We start from the raw sequence: 13,873 nt of genomic DNA on the forward strand, positions 1-13,873 counted from the left end.
ATGGACTTGCTACCTATTCTGCAGCCTTTGCTGTCGAGATCTGCTCCGCGCCCGCCTTGCAGCCATCGCCGTGCGCAGTGCAGTGCGTATACAGCATGGTCGCCGCCGCCATATCTGACAGTTGGTTGCGCCGGCCGCAGCTCCAAAGTACGCATTTCACGATATTACGGTCTAACACTGGTGTCCAGAGAATCAAGATGTTAGATCTATTAGAGAATACTTGAATGTTACGCCGCGGGCTGGGATGTTCGTCTGGTTGTCAGGCACCGACGCACAGCCGCATGGAGAAGGTCTTTGTCGCCCAACGCGCCACGCAGACACACACGCCGTCATTACAGTAGTAATTAGACTGCTCTCGGGCTGTACCGCACTCCACTGCGCTCCACTGCGCTCTGCACGGACAGCGCTCGGTGGGGAGGCTTCACTTTGCGCGACGGCGCCTCGCCTTTTGCCGCTCGACTCAGGAGGAGGAGAAGTCAGCACCCCACCCACACACGCACTCATCCTCAGCATCAGCCGGTCCCCATCCACATCACCTGCTGGTCATCATCACCACCACTGCCCACGCCGCCCTCCTACGCTCTTCTACGCTTCACCTTGCGACACCCGCTGCCACCTAGCGTCAGCCTGCCCGGCTGCTGGCTCTCTCTCCTGCTCAGGTCTTCCCTACCCGCCACGATCGTCCGAGCTGGGTAGCTCCCGAACCTCCACGCCGGGCTGCTCCTGCTTCTCGACCTTCTCCCGACTCGGTCCAATGTCCCTGCTTCGCTCACTCCCTCTGATCTGATTCCATCGACACCCGACGCTCCCCGACGCCTCTGACTTGCATCAGCTCCTACTCTTCCGCAAGCCATCATGTCGATGGACCGCGGTTCGCCGCAGCGACAGGGTCAAGCATCGACATCCGCGCCCAACCGGGAGCCACGGAGCCCTGCCAGTCCGACAACCATCCAACGCCATCCATTTACTCGGACTCCATCCAACGAGCCACCACGCATCCACTTTGCACGCGAGGGCGACACCACCTCGGGGCGTCTGCATCCCAGCTCAGGCACCGATGCAACGCTCACCGTCGATCTCAGCTCGTCCAGCGAGCTCGACCGTGCCTCGCTCGATGCATCCGTCAATGGCTTGTCGTCTTCGATGGACTCATTCGGTGCGCATCCTACCGACGCTCTCGCGCAATCCTCCAACGCACACTCTTCGTCCGCATCAAAGTACTGGCCAGAGCCTTCGGGTTCGCACCTGCGTTCGGCGCCTTATGCCGTCAACGATTCGGACTCGCAGGCGAGCTATCCGCCGCACGAACGCAACGGCCCTCATGCAAGGATACCGCGCCTGCACACCAAGTCGCTCGGCTACACCTCCTCCAACGATGGCGACCTCACCCCCATCGCCTCCACATCCCGCATGGCGCCACCCCTCGTCGGCGTCAATCTCACCGATCAACAGATCGCCGACATGACCGAATCCGACGTGTCCGAGTACGACGACACGTCTAAGCTGCGGCGCAATCGACGCGGCAGCGGCGCAGACCCAGCCGCCACGTCCGTCTTCAGCTCCATCACAAAGAGCCTCCGCGGCGAGCCATTCTGGAGCCGATCCGCCTCCTCGTATACCCCCTTGACCGCCACCCGCTCCCGCAGCCTCAAAAAGTCCAAGTGGAATCGCAACTCCAAGACGGACAAGACCCTCTTCTCTTCCTCCGCACATCCCTCGTCCAAGGACCGCACCCGCCCACGCAGGACCCCGTCCATATGGACACATCCGCTCCGCATGCTACTCAGCTTCTTCTCCAAGCTCTTTCGCACCGCTTTCGGGCCCATCCATCCCGTCACCATCATCCTCGCGCTCGTACTCATCGCCAGCTTCGTCGCCTCGGTCACCAAGCTCATCATCTACATCCTCAATCCAGACAAGGAGCCCTTGCCCTGGCGCACCTACTGCCAGCAGCAGCCCTCCTTTCCGCACGCCTATGCAGACGCCCTCGCACCCGTCGACGTCTTTGTGGGCGTGTTCAGCATCGACAGCGCGTACGAGCGACGCCACCTCATCCGCAGCACCTACGCCACACACACGATGCCGCTCGATCCACACACAGGCACGCCCACTAGCAACGTACAGGTCAAGTTCATCATCGGTAAGCCGCGTCAGGCGCACGCAAGACGTGTGGCGCTCGAGATGGAGACCTTCAACGACATTGTGGTACTCGACATGGAGGAAAACATGAACCGCGGCAAGACGCACGCCTTCTTCCGATGGGCCGCCGAGAACGCCACCGTGCCCTTCCTGCGCGCTGTCGAGGATGGCCAGAATCCGGCTTCGGGCTTGGCGCAGGGCTCGGTGCTGCTGGGCGAGTTAGAGTCGCGAGGCCAGGGGCATGGACAGACGCGCGAGGTGCTCGGAGGATCTACGGAGCAGATGCATCGATACCAGGTGCTCTGGAAGAAGGCCGACTACGTCGTCAAGGCCGACGACGACGCCTTCTTGATCCTCGAGGAGCTCGAGCGCCACCTGCGAGTGGCGCCGCGCCAGATGACCTACTGGGGCTACCTCATCCGCAACTGGTTCATGGGCGGCGAGTGCTACGCGCTTTCGAACGATCTGGTGCAGTATGTGGCCAAGTCGGAAAACGTGCTGCACTACATCAAGGGAAAGGAGGACAAGAAGGTGGCGCAGTGGATCAACCTGCATCCGAATCGATCCTCGATCCACTGGGTCTCGGAACACTGCTGGATCTACGACCATCCCAAGGCGGGCACCGCCTATTCGCACGGCTTCCTGTTTCCGGACTACGTCGAGAAGATCAAGCTCGAGGGCAGACGCGGGCTCACGGATCAGGAGATTGCGCGGAGGGGAGGCGAGCATCGCGCCAAGTCGTACTCGACCGTCTCGCGCTGGCATTCGCCGTACGTCGAGCCGCGTGGCGACCTGACCATCGAGGAAGAGGTCGAGGCACTGGTGGAGGGCGGAGGACGCTGGTCGGGCTCGTGGGTTCGTGGCGAAGAGGGCAACGACACGCAGATCTGGGTGCCGTGGCAGCAGATCGTATTTGAAGCCAACGACGAGCGACTTCGGCCGCCCATCCTGGACAACTTGGGCGCACATCCAACACTGGCCGAAGAGGTCGGCATCGATCCCGCCACCGGTCTCACGGTTCGACACATCCACGCTGCCAACCGTCAGGCTTCTTCCGCGTTCGCCCAAGCCGACGACGATGCGGTGCACGCGCAACGGCGCAAGCGCGACATTCCGTTCTTGGCGCATCTGCCATCGGTGCCCGGCTTCGATTTTGGCGCAGGCGGCGTGTCTCGCAGCGCAGCGGAAGATCGCAAGCGCTCGTTTGCCAATTCGGCCTTGCAGCCACGCATGATCCCGCTGCCTACGCACAAGGACGGCAACGGCGAGGCGGAGGAGCTTCGTCGACGCCGCTACCTCGGGCGTCGGTTTGGAGGCACGGTGGTGGTGCACTACCTCAAGAAGAGCGAGTGGTTCTACGAGACGGCGCTTGCCTTTGCTGGCCGTGGCCGATTCTGGCCCGATGGCGCCGGAGGAACGGGCAGCGAATGGAGGATGTACGGCAGCCCGCTGGTGCGCCACGAGGACGGCTACATCAGCGGCGGAAGGAGCCAGCCGCGTCCGGACATGGAGCTGGCCTACCTTCAGCAGGCGCGGGTTCAGGCGCAGGCCAACGCCGCCCAGGCGCAGCAGCTTTCGGCGAGGATGGGCAGCTTCACCAAGCCCAAGCCCGCTGCTGCCGGTGGACCTCCGCCCTCCAAAGCGCCGCCCCAGGATTCACAGCCGCCGGTGCAGCCGCCACAGCACCAGCAACCACAGCACGAATGATCTTTCAATGATGAGCATCGCTATCGCAGTCGCTGCAATCTTCATCACCGGGCCAATCTTGCGATCCGCGATGTGAAGAAGCTTTCCGAAGTTTGACCGTGGAGAGCGAGCGAGCGAGCTGAGTCCAGAGAGCGCTTGGGTGGAGGGCCGGAAACGTCGCGTGACTTTACGCGACGGCGCGAAGTCCCGAAAATTGAGGCTGAGAAAAAGTGTCACTTTCCCAATCACGCTCAGCAGCAGTCACGAATTTCGGGCGGCCCCTTTTGGAGCGCGGCTGAGCTGCGTGGCGAGGCTTGACTGAAGGCGGCTGCTACGCGCGGTGGCGTGGCTTATCCGACCTTGCTGCAGCGATTCACGGCCAAGCCGAAGCGCAGCTCTCAGCTCAGCCAGCATTCCGAGGCCGACTGCTCTGGTCTTCTTCATCACTACCATCTCCATCAGCCATTCCCACTAGCCTTCACCTGCTTCATCGCGTTGCCGCTCATTCAGAACCGCCGCAGCGACGGCCACCACCAACGCAGCGCGACGCGACTGCCGGCTGCACTTGCAATCGAACGCGGACGCGTGCATACGCCTGCATACATCGCCCTTCCGAAGAGCTTTGAGGGGCGAGCGACGAGGCTGCGCACTCAGAATTGCGAGTCAGGATGCGTAGGAGCGTCATCCTCGCGGCATTGGGAGGTTCGCCCTCGCCAGCCACCGGCGAGACAGACAAGGGCGCTGGCAAGACCCCCGCCGCCAAAGGATCGCCACTCTCCCGCCAGCCGCTGGCCGACATCACCCGCAATGCCAACGCGGCTGGCTTTGGGCCTCTACTGGGACGCAAGCCGTTCAAGCCGCCCTCGTTCGCCAACCAACGCGAAAAGGACAATCCGGAAGGTGGCAGAAAGAGGAAAAAGGTCGACTACGCAGGCATGGACGCCGGCGCGACCGACGACGGCGCTGCAGCGCAAGGCTCGGACTCGGAAGACGAGGGCGCTGCCAAAGGCGCTCGAGCCGGCGCAAAGAAAAAGGGCAAGGCAGCCATGAAGACGCTCGAGGGCGTCTACAAGGGCATCGACGCCAACGGCGTGTCGCTCAACGTCGACCGTCGCAAGTGGGACGTCTTTGAGGTCAAGCCCAACGCCATCAAGAAGGGCTTCTCCGTGCCCGTCATGACCAACAAGCAGGGCCAAGTGGTCGAGACACGTCTCTCCCACGCTGCGCTCGGCACGAGAAGGCAGATCGACATTCCGCCGCGCCCCCTGCACGACCCCATGGGCGAACACGCCATCGTGCTCTTCGACCCCACCGTCGACGACCGTGAAGCTGAACGCAGGAAGGCCGAACTTCAGCAGGAGCAGGCTGCCGAAGAGGAGCGCATCGAGGCAGGTGCGCCCATCCCGACGCCTCACAAGAGCCTCGCCGACATCCTCGGCCTCAACAAGGCAAAGTCCAAAGAGGTCGAAAAGATACCGGTCGTGATCGACCCGATCCTCAGCAAGGTGCTGCGTCCGCATCAGGTCGAAGGTGTCAAGTTCCTCTACCGATGCACCACCGGCCTCGTGGTCGAGAATGCATACGGCTGCATCATGGCCGACGAGATGGGTCTGGGCAAGACGCTGCAGTGCATCGCGCTCATGTGGACCTTGCTCAAGCAATCGCCCATCTCGAAAAAGTCGACGATCGACAAGTGCATCATCGTCTGCCCTTCGTCGCTGGTGCGCAACTGGGCCAACGAGCTGACCAAGTGGCTTGGGGCAAAGGCGCCAGGCACGCTCGCGCTCGACGGCAAACTCAGCAAGGACGAGATGATCGAAGCGACGCGTCGATGGTGCAATGCCTCGGGCCGCGCCATCACGCAGCCGGTGATGATCGTCTCCTACGAGACTCTGCGCAACTTGCAGGAAGAGCTCGGCAATACCGAGGTGGGACTGCTGCTCTGCGACGAAGGCCATCGGCTCAAGAACGCCGACTCGCTCACGTTCCAGGCGCTCACGCAGATCAAGGTGCGCCGTCGCGTCATCCTGTCGGGCACGCCCATTCAGAACGACCTCTCCGAGTACTTTGCGCTGCTCAACTTTGCCAACCCGGAGCTGCTGGGCAGCCGCGTCGAGTTCCGCAAGAACTTTGAGATCGCCATTCTCAAGGGACGCGATGCCGAGGCGACGGAGAAGCAGCAGCAGGAGGCCAACGAGAAGCTGAGCCAGCTGTCGGCGCTGGTGAGCCGCTTCATCATCCGACGCACCAACGATCTGCTGTCCAAGTACCTGCCGGTCAAGTACGAGCACGTGGTGTTCTGCAAGATGGCGCCGTTCCAGCTGGATCTGTACCGCCTCTTTATCCGATCGCCCGAGATCAAGAAGCTGCTGCGCGGCACGGGCAGCCAGCCGCTCAAGGCGATCGGCATCCTGAAGAAGCTGTGCAACCATCCGGATCTGCTGGATCTGCCGAGCGACCTGGACGGGAGCGAGCAGTACTTTCCCGAGGGCTACACGCCGCGCGACCGACGCTACGTCAACCCGGAGCTGTCGGGCAAGATGATGGTGCTGCAGCGCTTCCTCGAGACGATCCGTGCGACGACGAACGACAAGATTGTGCTCATCTCCAACTATACGCAGACGCTCGACGTGTTTGAGCGCATGTGCCGCGCGAACCGGTGGGGCATGTTCCGGCTGGACGGCACCATGACGATCAACAAGCGACAGAAGCTGGTGGACCGGTTCAACGATCCGGAGGGCAAGGAGTTCATCTTTTTGCTCTCGTCCAAGGCGGGCGGATGCGGACTCAATCTGATTGGGGCGAATCGACTGGTGCTGTTTGACCCGGACTGGAATCCGGCGTCGGATCAGCAGGCGCTGGCGCGGGTGTGGCGCGACGGGCAGAAGAAGTCGTGCTTTGTGTACCGGTTCATCGCGACGGGGTCGATCGAGGAGAAGATCCTGCAGCGGCAGTCGCACAAGCAGTCGCTGTCGTCGTGCGTGGTGGACGAGGCGCAGGATGCGGCGCGGCACTTTTCGGGCGAGGATCTGCGTGCGCTGTTTGCGTTCAAGGAGGAGACGGCGTGCGACACGCACGACACGTACAAGTGCAAGCGGTGCAAGTCGGGCAAGCAGTTTGTCAAGGCGCCTGCGCTGCTGTACGGCGACACGAGCACGTGGAACCACTACGGCAAAGCGGAGATGCACCACCTGCACGACGACCTGCTGCGTGCCGAGCAGGCGTACGACGACGTGAGCTTTGTGTTTCAGTACTGCAGCCACTAGCGCGCGTGCCATTTGGCGGTGCTGCGCCCTATACCCCTGCTTTGTGCGTATCAATGTATGTGTGTTTGCAGTATTATCGAGCGAGCGCGAGCGCTTGTGGTTTGCAAAATGTTGTTTGCTGGGTGGCAAAGCTGGGCTAGTGTACAAGGGGGTTGAGGTTGGATGCAGTCGAGTCGGCGATCGGATTGGAGAAGTGGGATGACGGTTTAGTAACCGACCGGGTTTTCGCGGATGGTTTTGCGGGTCCATTTGGGAACCTTGTGTACGCTCTTTCTGAAGCCTCGGTCGTGTTTGCTGAAGGTAGTGTATTTGTCCTTTGGCAGCATCTGGGATTCGGTCGGGATTGCGAGGGCTCTGTTGAGGGAAGCGCATTGGATGTTGGACTGTTGCAGGGTTGCAATGACATCGTCGACGGCCCGCAGACGCATGCGGACGCGGTTCTTGCGCGGAGATGATAGACGCCATGGATTCTTCCACAGCAACCCGCCCAGCGAAGGCATCGAAGCTCGAAACGCTCCAAACATGTCGAATAGTATGTATGAGGTGAGGTGGTGGATGAGAAGATCCGTGTCGAGGTCCAAATTCTTTCTCAAAGCCCGGAAGCTGCCATTTTTTCAACAAAACAATGTTAGGCTGCGATAAATGAAGGATCGGGATCGGGAGGTGTCAGGCCCGTGCTGAGATGCACAGCCTCCACGTGTCGATCACGGCGAAGAAGCCGCCGATTCTGTTCACCCTGACTAAGAAACTTCTTGCTTCGCTCGTCGAACTCAGCGCGAGAGAGACTCGGAAGGAGGCCGTCTCCACTTCAAAGAGCAAAGATGCATTCGGAGCGTGTGAGCAACTTGTGACATTGCAGCGGAAGTGCGCCGAAGCACCGGAGAGTGCGAAAAAAGGAGGGGAAGGGAAAAAGTGACACGTAGCGCACCGACAAAAGAGCGAATCCCCACTCGGCAAAGCCGACGGCCACTATTGGCTCGGGCTCTCTCCCCTTCTGCCTCTCCACCTGCAGTTGAGCTCCACGTAGGCAACCGCCTAAAAGTCGGACAGCTCTTCGGCGCTGTTCTTCGTGCACCTCTTCCTCCTCACCCTCCACCCTCTTCCTCTTCTCCTCCCGCCCAACGTCGCTTGTCCCGCTCTTTCCTCCCCTAGAAAGCGCAGAAGCGAGCTGCCCACCATGGACGCCGCATGGACAAAGTCCGTCCACGAGGCGCTCACCATCCTCAGCGTCGACCCCTCCAAGGGTCTCTCGGACGATGAGGTCGAACAGCGCCGCGCAAAGTACGGCGACAACACGCTGCCCGAGCAGCCGCCCACGCCGCTCTGGGAGCTCATCCTCGAGCAGTTCAAGGACCAGCTCGTGCTCATCCTCCTCGCCTCGGCCGTCATCTCGTTCGCGCTCGCCCTGCTCGAGGAGGACACCACGCTCGGCGCCGCCCTGATCGAGCCCGGCGTCATCTTCCTCATCCTCATCGCAAACGCAACCGTAGGCGTCGTCCAGGAGCGCAACGCCGACAAGGCCATCGACGCCCTCAAGGAGTACAGCCCCGACACCGCCACCGTCATCCGCAACGCCGACACCGACAAGGTGCGCTCCGAGCTCCTCGTCCCCGGCGACATCCTCATCCTCACCGTCGGCGACAAGATCCCCGCAGACTGTCGCCTCATCGCCATCAACTCCTCCTCCTTCCGCGTAGACCAGGCCATCCTTACCGGCGAGTCCATCTCGGTCAACAAGTCGCTCGACCCCGTCCACGACCCCAACGCCGTCAAGCAGGACCAGACCAACATCCTCTTCTCCGGCACCACCGTCGCCAACGGCACCGCCCTCGCCGTCGTCGCACTCACCGGCACACGCACCGCCATCGGCGACATCCACGCCGAAATCTCCAAGGACGACGACGAAAAGACGCCGCTCAAGCAGAAGCTCGACGACTTTGGCGAACTCCTCGCCAAGGTCATCACCGTCATCTGCATCCTCGTCTGGATCGTCAACTTCCGCCACTTCAACGACCCTTCCCACCACGGCTGGGTGCGCGGCGCCATGTACTACTTCAAGATCGCCGTCGCACTCGCCGTCGCCGCCATCCCCGAGGGCCTCGCCGCCGTCATCACCGCCTGCCTCGCCCTCGGCACCAAAAAGATGGCAAAGAAGAACGCCATCGTACGCCACCTCCCCTCCGTAGAGACCCTCGGCTCCACCAACGTCATCTGCTCCGACAAGACCGGCACCCTCACCACCAACCAGATGAGCGTCACCCACTTCTCCGTCTTTAGCACCTCTGCCTCCCTCGCAGACTACTCGGTCTCTGGCAGCACCTTTGCCCCCATTGGCGACATCTCCGACGCCGACGGCAAGATCGTCACCGGCCTCAACCAACCCCGCACCGCCTTCCACGCCCTCGCCGAAGTGTCTTCCATCTGCAACGACTCCCACGTACACCTCGACGACCACGCCAACTACACCATCGTCGGCCAGCCCACCGAGGCCGCGCTCAAGGTGCTCGTCGAGAAGCTCGGCCACCACGACGCCGCCGTCAACGCCAGCGTCGCCAAGCTCGATGCGCACGCACGCGCCGGCGCCATCACCAACGAGTACGGCAAGGCGCATCCGCGTCTGCTCACCTTTGAGTTCAGCCGCGACCGCAAGAGCATGTCGACGCTCATCCAGCGCTCCTCCGCCACCGGCTGCCTGCTCGTCAAGGGCGCGCCCGAGAGCGTCGTCGAGCGCTGCGACTCGGTGCTCATCGGCAAGAAGGCCCAGTCGCTCGACGCCCGCCTCCGCTCCCAGATCGGCGACAAGGTGCTCGAGTACGGCCGCCTCGGCCTGCGCACGCTCGCCATCGCCGTCAAGGAAGACGTGCCGCTCGACGTCGAGTCGTACCGCAGCAGCAGCCCCGCCGAGTACGTGCAGTTTGAGCAAAAGATGACGCTCGTCGGCCTCGTCGGCATGCTCGACCCGCCGCGTCCCGAGGTGCGCACCGCCATCCAGCGCTGCCGCCAGGCGGGCATCCGCGTCATCGTCATCACCGGAGACAACAAGAACACCGCCGAGACCATCTGCCGCCAGATCGGCGTCTTTGACGCCACCGAGCCGCTCGACGGCAAGTCGTTCACCGGCCGCGAATTCGACGCGCTCGCCACGCGCGACGACAAGCTCGCCGCCGTGTCGCGCGCGAGCCTCTTTTCGCGCGTCGAGCCCTCGCACAAGTCGCAGCTCGTCGACCTGCTCCAGAGCCAGGGCCTCGTGGTCGCCATGACGGGTGACGGCGTCAACGACGCGCCCGCGCTCAAGAAGGCCGACATTGGTATTGCCATGGGTTCGGGAACCGACGTGGCCAAGCTCGCCGCGGACATGGTGCTGGCCGACGACAACTTTGCCACCATCGAGGCGGCCGTGCAGGAGGGCCGATCGATCTTCAACAACATGCAGAGCTTCATTCGCTATCTGATCTCGAGCAACATTGGTGAGGTGGTGTCGATCTTCCTCACGGTGGTGCTGGGACTGCCCGAGGCGCTGATCCCCGTGCAGCTGCTGTGGGTCAACCTGGTGACGGATGGACTGCCGGCGACGGCGCTGGGCTTTAACCCGCCCGCGACGAGCATCATGCGCGAGAAGCCGCGCTCGCGCAACGACCCGCTCATCTCGGGCTGGATTTTTACGCGCTACCTGCTGGTGGGTGCGTTCGTGGGGGCGGCGACGATCTTTGGATATGCGTGGTGGTTTGTGCTCTACACGGGTGGGCCGCAGATCTCGTATGCGCAGCTGTCGCATTTCCACCAGTGTGCGCTGCCCGCCGCCCAGGCCAAGGGTGGGCTGTTCGAGGGCGTCGACTGCGGTATCTTTACGGCGTATAGGCAGCCGGCGACGATTGCGCTCTCGGTGCTCGTGGTGGTCGAGATGTTCAATGCGCTCAATGCCATCAGCGAGACCGACTCGCTGCTCACCTTTGGACCCTGGAAGAACCCGTTGCTCATCGGCGCCATTGCGTTGTCGCTCGCGCTGCACTATGCGATTTGCACCGTGCCGTTCCTCCAGGACTGGTTCCAGGTAACCAGGCTCAATGTCGAAGAGGTCAAGGCGGTCGTCTGGATCTCGGCACCCGTGATTGCGATCGAAGAGGTGTGCAAGCTCATCACGCGCCACTTTTTCCTCAACCAACAAAAGCCCGCCACCAAGGACAAGCACGTGTAGACCTTGCCTCGCTCCGTTCTTGCCTCCTCTTCCTTGCAGGTTTGAGGGATAGACAAAGCTGCACTAGCACTTTTCAAAATAGACAGGAATGCGAAAGAGAAGTGCAATTGGTATGCGGATATACTTTGGGCCGATCTTTGAGCCCTGGATGAGATGGTGGGAGTTTTTTTTTAGCAACCTTGGACCTTCCAGGCGACCTGTTCTTTTGGATCTGTGAGTTTGGTTTCGAGGTCGTGGCAAGCGTTGCAGAAGAGGTGTTGTTCGCCGGAGCACTGGTGGATTTGGCGGCCCTTGACTTGGGAGATGGTGTCTGCGAAGCGACAGTGGACGCCTTCGGTGGGTGGGAAGGGTTGACGCGATAGCCAGCATGCTGCGTTCGTACCGCCCACACCGTCCTCGTGGAAGTACTGGTATGGGAGGTGCGCTATCGATGCCGGGTCGACGCCCGGGCCTGCTTGTGCCGTGGAGAGACACAGGAGCACAATGCTGGCGAGGAGGAGCACTAGCGAATTGGGGGTGGTCATGCTGGTTTCCACGGTTCCAAAAGGTGATGCGCCGGAGGTGAGGATGTGACCACGTTGTGGTGAGAGCGCGTCCGATGAGGGCTGTGGAAGAGACGAGGATGTATGCGTGCGAGCGTGAAGATGGAGACAGGTGGTGGTGGCGGTGGTGGAGATGTGGCCAGGGGGATGCCAAGGCCCCGACGGCACGCGCTTGGCCGCATCGGCCGCGCCACCCCAGATCGGCTCAAGGTCGGAAATCGGGTGATTTTATTCACGGCGGCACGGGTGAGTGAGCACAACGTCACTGGCTCACCCGCGCTCACAGCTGTCCAGTAGCGACGCTGCCCGACGATGGCCGCTCTGTGTGGCGTCTGTGAATCAGCACCCTTGACTGGCGTGGCGCCAAACTATGCTGGCGGGTCCAAGGGTCCATCACGGCCGCTCTCCAGGGCTGAGTCGCAAGTACAGCGGTTGCCGTTCGTATATAAACTCTCTCGTGATGCTACGTCGACGGGGTCTGAACCGATATCATGTTCGCCATGTCTTCAGCTTTTGTATCGATGGTTCGCGCGGCACGTATGCACACGAGTGCAGTTGTGCGGTTGCGCACATCCCAGACCGCCTATTCGGCCGTCAAGCCCGGCTCGGAAAGCGAAGCCACCACTCCAGGCTCTGCCTCTGTAAGTCAACTCCACCTCCGCTCTCGTAAAGCTGTTTATTATACTAACACTTTGGCGGCGATACAGACCGAGGAGATCGCACACAGCAGCAGCGCATACGACTCTACCACCTCGCGTCCCGATACGGCTGCCGACCAAATTCAGTCCGAAACAGGCGCCGACATGGACTCGTCCAGCGCCAAGCCCCAAGCCTCGCGTCTAGCCACCCAGAACCCCGATAGCAAGACCATCTCAAAGCGCAAGCCGCGCACTGGCAAACCCGAGAAAGAGTAGCGAACACGATGGGTTTGCAGCACAATGCGAATACATCCACTAAGAAAACAAAGAGATGCATGGCGGACTAAGGGCGCCAGCCCGACGTTGGATTTGGAACAAGAGGCTTCAAGCGGCTATGCACGTGTTTAAGAAACAGTCGAAAGAAGAAAGAACAGGTGTGTAAAGCCTTGAAGTTGTGCCCGGCTTCGCGCAACGAAAGCCTATCCAAACGTGCCCTGCCGCATCTGGAGAGGGATTGAAAAGGGTGGAGATGAAGAGTCTCCTTTTTTTGTGGGGAAGTCGCTGATCGAGTCAAGATCCTTCCTGATGACGTGGGAGACAACTTGGAAGGCTTGAGGCTAGATGGTTGGCGACGAGATTACTGGCGGGGGGCGCCACGGCCGACACCGGCGAAGCGGGGGCGGTACTCGCCCGAGGGGGCGCCGTCCTTCTTGTCGCCAGCAGCAGCGCCGTCGCGGCGGCGGTACTCGCGGTCGCCACCGTCACGGTCGCCGCGGGGGGCGCGGTAGGCACCGTCACGGCCACCGACGGGGGCACGCGCAGGGCGGGCGGGGCGCTTGTGCGTGGCGGGCACGATCTCGGCGGGGAGGTGGAGGAACTCGCGCAGGTACTCAACACCCTCGTCGGTGAGGGTGTAGAAGTACCACTGCCACGAGAACTGCGTGTGCACGTAGCCGCGCGAGGTGAGCGACTGGAGCGCCTTGACCACCTCGAGGTTGGGGATCTCGAGCTCGGGGTGCTGAACGGTGAAGTTCTTGGGGGCAACCATGACGCCCTCCTTGAAGAGAGAGGCGTAGATGGTCTTGCGGTTCTCCTTGCTGATGATCATTTTGGCAGAGTCACTGCGGGGTGGAGGAAGAGACAGTGGGAGTCGGGGTCAGCGAACGTGTTGGTGGTGGATGTGATGGTGATGTCACGACGGTAGGTTGAATAGCAGACAGTGTCGAGTTGATGTACTGGCAAAACGCGGGTCTTGGACGCTACGAAAAGGTCTACTTCTTCCAACAAACCTCCGAGCGCGGTCCAATGCATTGCAAGCCGTGCGTTCGAGACCACGTTTCCATTGCACCATAGTTCCTCCACGACTACGCTCCGATATGTGTCCAATTGCTCCTGACAGGGCTCCTT

At 61.6% G+C, this 13,873-nt stretch overlaps 7 protein-coding genes across 7 annotated transcripts; 4 read left to right on the plus strand and 3 right to left on the minus strand.

The window, feature by feature from the left end:
- Positions 1-95: 95 nt before the first annotated feature.
- Positions 96-3,846, plus strand: PAN0_008c3601 (family 31 glycosyltransferase; the record flags this gene model as incomplete). Its single annotated transcript, XM_014801102.1, has 3 exons — positions 96-147; positions 405-749; positions 833-3,846. 3 exons carry the CDS (start codon positions 96-98, stop codon positions 3,844-3,846), a joined length of 3,411 nt encoding a protein of 1,136 aa, XP_014656588.1.
- Positions 3,847-4,493: 647 nt separating this feature from the next.
- PAN0_008c3602 (DNA repair protein, SNF2 family) lies at positions 4,494-7,091 on the plus strand (the record flags this gene model as incomplete). Its single annotated transcript, XM_014801103.1, has 1 exon — positions 4,494-7,091. The coding sequence occupies one exon, from the start codon at positions 4,494-4,496 to the stop codon at positions 7,089-7,091; it is 2,598 nt and encodes an 865-aa protein (XP_014656589.1).
- Positions 7,092-7,297: 206 nt separating this feature from the next.
- On the minus strand, positions 7,298-7,615 carry PAN0_008d3603 (mitochondrial ribosomal protein L31; the record flags this gene model as incomplete). Its single annotated transcript, XM_014801104.1, has 1 exon — positions 7,298-7,615. One exon carries the CDS (start codon positions 7,613-7,615, stop codon positions 7,298-7,300), a length of 318 nt encoding a protein of 105 aa, XP_014656590.1.
- Positions 7,616-8,268: 653 nt separating this feature from the next.
- On the plus strand, positions 8,269-11,286 carry PAN0_008c3604 (Ca-transporting ATPase; the record flags this gene model as incomplete). The annotated part of the gene is made up of 1 exon (XM_014801105.1): positions 8,269-11,286. The coding sequence occupies one exon, from the start codon at positions 8,269-8,271 to the stop codon at positions 11,284-11,286; it is 3,018 nt and encodes a 1,005-aa protein (XP_014656591.1).
- A 170-nt stretch (positions 11,287-11,456) lies between these two features.
- PAN0_008d3605 (uncharacterized protein) lies at positions 11,457-11,810 on the minus strand (the record flags this gene model as incomplete). The annotated part of the gene is made up of 1 exon (XM_014801106.1): positions 11,457-11,810. One exon carries the CDS (start codon positions 11,808-11,810, stop codon positions 11,457-11,459), a length of 354 nt encoding a protein of 117 aa, XP_014656592.1.
- A 518-nt stretch (positions 11,811-12,328) lies between these two features.
- On the plus strand, positions 12,329-12,742 carry PAN0_008c3606 (uncharacterized protein; the record flags this gene model as incomplete). The annotated part of the gene is made up of 2 exons (XM_014801107.1): positions 12,329-12,469; positions 12,536-12,742. 2 exons carry the CDS (start codon positions 12,329-12,331, stop codon positions 12,740-12,742), a joined length of 348 nt encoding a protein of 115 aa, XP_014656593.1.
- A 361-nt stretch (positions 12,743-13,103) lies between these two features.
- Positions 13,104-13,817, minus strand: PAN0_008d3607 (40S ribosomal protein S10; the record flags this gene model as incomplete). The annotated part of the gene is made up of 2 exons (XM_014801108.1): positions 13,104-13,587; positions 13,756-13,817. 2 exons carry the CDS (start codon positions 13,815-13,817, stop codon positions 13,104-13,106), a joined length of 546 nt encoding a protein of 181 aa, XP_014656594.1.
- Between the last annotated feature and the right edge of the window lie 56 nt (positions 13,818-13,873).

Source organism: Moesziomyces antarcticus (genome assembly GCF_000747765.1).
Source record: "Moesziomyces antarcticus DNA, scaffold: scaffold_v10008, strain JCM 10317, whole genome shotgun sequence".
Taxonomy (NCBI): domain Eukaryota; kingdom Fungi; phylum Basidiomycota; class Ustilaginomycetes; order Ustilaginales; family Ustilaginaceae; genus Moesziomyces; species Moesziomyces antarcticus.